This window comes from Lipotes vexillifer, unplaced genomic scaffold (assembly GCF_000442215.2).
Source record: "Lipotes vexillifer unplaced genomic scaffold, Lipotes_vexillifer_v1.1 scaffold1235, whole genome shotgun sequence".
Taxonomy (NCBI): Eukaryota; Metazoa; Chordata; class Mammalia; order Artiodactyla; family Lipotidae; genus Lipotes; species Lipotes vexillifer.
This window is the reverse complement of record NW_006775530.1, coordinates 1,096,325-1,100,755: the sequence shown is the minus strand read 5'-3', so window position 1 is coordinate 1,100,755 and position 4,431 is coordinate 1,096,325. Positions and strand designations below refer to the sequence as shown.

The 4,431-nt window shown below is 45.1% G+C and overlaps 1 protein-coding gene across 1 annotated transcript in view; it reads left to right on the top strand.

Annotated features, from left to right (window-relative positions):
• The first annotated feature begins 4,321 nt into the window (after positions 1–4,321).
• SNTB2 (syntrophin beta 2) overlaps positions 4,322–4,431 on the top strand; it is a 101,846-nt gene continuing 101,736 nt past the window's right edge. Inside the window, exon 1 of the mRNA XM_007449951.1 lies at positions 4,322–4,415. Within this exon, the coding sequence (XP_007450013.1) occupies positions 4,322–4,415 (94 nt within the window). The remainder of the gene's footprint in view (positions 4,416–4,431) is intronic.

The window sequence follows — 4,431 nt, the reverse complement described above, 5'->3', positions numbered from 1 at the left end:
ATAAACACAATCTGGTGTTCAATGGTATATGAAGAATGAGAGTTTACACTGACTAGAAGACTACAAGTGTTACTGTGAGGCACTGGAAATTCTGTTAGAACTGGTATGGGAGGAAAGTGGATTTTTATTTTTGGACCTTATTTGAATTTCATGGGAAATTATGTAATTTCCATGACTGTCAATAAAAAACACCAGTGATTTTCCATAACTAAGTGAATTCAATGAAACTAACCTTCTTCTTGTTATATCCTTGTTAATATTTTCCTAAAAAGAAAGTCACAGAGCAACAAAACTGTCACCAGCTGCTTCTCATTAGGAATGTGGTTAGCAGATGTGGGTTTTCATAGTTATAACACACTGAGATAGTTAATCCATTTTTGTGGGTTTCAGATGGATAGTGATTTATCTTGGCAGGATGAATTTTAAAATGCGCTTGCATCAGCTAAAGGATATATGCACCTTTTCCTCTTTCACTTCATGTTTGTGCTGGAGAGAAAAATAGGTTTTAGGATATTTCTCCCGGAAGGCAAAGTAGTACTGTCGAAAGGGACAATTGATCTCACTGTCCTCTAATGGGGGAAGAGAATGCATGGGTACTTTTTCAGAGTTGGATGTTGGATTGGTTATCTTACAAGTTTATTTCTCCCTTTGGCCTCTTCTTTAGTAGTAATTGAGCAGCTCTTTTGTTCCTCTGGCATCTGGCCGCCTTTGTGGTATGACCTTCAGGCTTGCTAAGGGCTGCAATTTTGCCTGGGGCCCTCTTTCCTTATGAAATTACACAACACTCAAACCTTGGAAGCAGCCCCAGATCCACTAATTCTTTCCTTTGACGGACTTTTGGCAATATGTACTCCCTTTCAGCCAAAGTGTAGCTTTACACAAGATCTGTTTGTCACCGAAATTCATTTGGCCATTTGCCCTTTAAGCCTGGAGTCAAATAGTATTATGACAGACTCCTTTATGATAAAGTATAGACTCTAAGCTAGAGAGTTTCAACCAAAGGTTTTACTGTTGCTGCTGCTAAAGGTCAACAGGTAATAATATAACAGCAGCGATACTTTTTATGGAACTCTTACAGTGCATTGGGTACAGTGTTGCTAAGCACTTTGCAGACATCACCCCAGTCAACCCTTACAACCACACTTCGAGGTAGAAGGTGTCTGAAGTTTTCTGAAGGGACTGAGGCCCATGACCTCAGGCCCTTGACCATTGTCGTATAACTAGTAAGTGGCCAAACTACAATTTGAACCTTGTGCTTTTAATTACCATGCTATATTGTATGTCTACTATGAGGGAGAAGAAAAAAAAGACCACTGGCTTTTGAGAGAGTATAGAATCAGAGCCTGAGTAATATAATTGTAGGAAATCATGGAACTGAGAGAGCTAATCCAACCCCCTCATTTTGAAGTAGCAATGATGCCTGCCTTGTCCTGAGAAAACAACAGCTTGAGCAGAGGAGAATACCTACTGATAGGTGACAGGAATGGAAGGTGATTGGGAATTACCTCAGCCATTCCCTTTTTTAGAGGTAGATAAAATAACATGCCTGTTCAAAGAATTATCTAAGCTTGTCTCGCCATCCCTAAGAAACCGTGGGAACAGATGTGTACCCTTTTTATTTCAGATTTCATTATCCACAGTTAAGTGGATTTCCATTGACTACTTGAGATTTCCTAGATGGTAATTTTCACTCTGCAAGGAACCAGTAACCTTCAGAGGGATTATTTGAAATGACTACAGCGCAGGAGGCACTGAATTTCAGTCAATCACATGTTTAATGAGTTCCTTCTCTGCAAGGCAGTATTTTTGGAAGAGTGGGGAGCAAAAAGAAGTCAATGGGTGGTTCCTACCCTCCTGTATTTTATAATCTACTTGGACGAACAAGCGAGGCATAGGCATAGAATAAAATTGTTCAAAGAAAAAATCCCAGCAAATTGGGCAGCCAGGAACAACTGGGATGAGATCTTGCTCGGTGGGAAAGTGGTTGAAAGGGGCAGGAAGTGTTTGGAAGGATGGACTCTGGCAGGTATGTGCAAGGCATCATTGGGAGACACTGACAGGATGAATCTGGCCAATGTGTAGTGATGAAAGAGAATGTGGAAAATTAGGTTCTGATGCAAGACCTTGTCAAAACAGCTCAATAGTTTGGAAAACTTTTATGGATATATTTGAAAATAATTTTTAAAGTAAATACCCCCAAGTAATCCCAATATCAATCTCAATTACCTTTCCTCTTCCCAGGATTAAATTACTACCTTATGTAAGTGTCCTCACTATTTATTTGGAAGATCACTGACTTCCTTCAGTTCTACTGACCAAAAGGTCTTGACACTTTTGGAAAGAATTTCCAGCACTTCCCTTTTGCTAATAAAGGTGTCCTCAAGTGCCCAACCTCTGGGCAATTAGGTATGTAAAAGTTTCAAAATTGTGCTCATACTTTAAGGAGTCAGCTGCCAGGTGCTCTCTAATAAGCAGAAATTTCACATAACTCAGGCATCTGGGGGTTCACGCCTCAGCTGGAGCACAGCCAGAAATGTCTGTGACTGCAGGTGCACTTCAGCACATTGGGACCTGCCGGAACAGCGATCTGGCCTCACTGCAATTGATTTAGGAGAGGGCTGGAGGGTTGAGCTTCTGCTGACACTTGCAGCTTGGAAAATTCTGCTCCGCTAATTGCAAAGAGGATTCTGCTGTAATGATTTTTTGGGGGTAAGATACTTTTCTCATTTTGAATTCTTTCTTCATTTGGGCTCTGGGTGATTTCCAGTCTCTATTTTTATTGTTTTAACTCCTGGTATAGGAGGCTCTTTGAAAGTTTCTGCCCACACACGAATGTGCATTCAGAGTGGTACATGGACATGGCTTACAAGCTTCAACACGTACTTCATGAGCAAGCAGGTATTAGCCCCTTTTACAGGAACTGGTACTTGCTACCTCTGCTGGCACCCCCCCCACACACACACACAAATGAAAATATGGGGATTTTGCTTTTCTTTCCAAAAAAAAAAAAAGGAAAGAGGGCTCATTGACTTCACATTTTTGAGATCTCTCTCAGCAGCGTGATTTCTGGACCCTCATCTTTGAGGTATGGGGTATGTTTTTTTGTTTGTTTGTTTGTTTTTAAAAGCCCTGGACTAGGAGGATGGGAGACTTGAGTTGTCTCTGTTTCTCTGCTGTGGGCTTCCAGCCAGAGTCTTTGGCTTTCTGGGCCTCAGTTTCCTCAGCTCTTCAAGCCCATGAAACTGGAAGAACCAGGTGGATTGTATCACCCATGTCTTTGTATAAAAGCTGCTGCAGGCCCTGCAGTGTGCAGTTTCTGGGGAGGCTCATATGCACTTGCTCCAACATAAGGCCAAGGCCTCCAGGGTGAGAAAGTCAGATCTACAAATTCAAGTCCAAACGCTCCAATATTTGGTTATATGAGGCTTTTTACACTCATATTCTGCCATCTCCACTGACCCTGTACTCTGTTCACATTGGAATTCTGGCATCTTCCTAAGTAACTCATTTGACAAATATCTTTGAGGCCTACCTATTGTGGCTGCACGGCTAAAGAAGATACGGTCTCCTCTGGCATTACTGGCAAGTAAACGGGATTACAAAGCAGAGTGACAAATGCTTGGATTCATGCCTCTGAACCTATTGCCTAGGTGGACTATTGAGCTTCCACTGTCACCTCTGTGAAGCTGTCCCCAGGCCCAACTAAATGTTTCTTCTACTCTGCTCTCAGGGTGTTTTCTACATGTCACTTAACCACATCAGGTTGGTTGGTTCTCCATTTTCCTCCCCCACTAGACCGCCAGCTCTGAGCTGTGGCACGTTTTATCCAGCTCCTCTCCAGGCCTCAAAGGGAGCACACTGCGGAGCATCCTGTAAATACGTAACGAACTAGTCAATGCAAGGGAACATGCAATTCGGTCTTGCAGGATTGCAAAGTGCCTCTCGAAGCTGATTTTGCTTTCCGTGCCCAGGCAGCTCTGGTGAATTGCACGGTAGAGGTCAGGAGTTGGGGGTGGGGAGATCGGAGCCGTACGAGGAAGAAGGTGAGTCCAAGCCCCACTTCGCTAGAGCTGCCCACGTCCGGTAAACTGTAACCCACTGGACTGCGGTCAACTCCTTAACCTCCCGGAAGCGGCTCAGCCGGCCTCTCCCCGCCCCTCCGGAAGGTGGGCGTGGCCCCTCATGAATAATTAATCACCGCGGTGGCGGCCGGGGGGGTCGGCGGGCCCGCCCCCCTGGGGCGGGAAGGGGGAAGCGTCGAGGCTGCCTGACTGGAATGAGGGTAGCTGCGCCGACTGCGGCGGCGGGAGCGGGGCCGGCCATGGCGGTGTGGACGCGGGCCACCAAAGCGGGGCTGGTGGAGCTGCTCCTGAGGGAGCGCTGGGTCCGAGTGGTGGCCGAGCTGAGCGGGGAGAGCCTGAGCCTGACGGG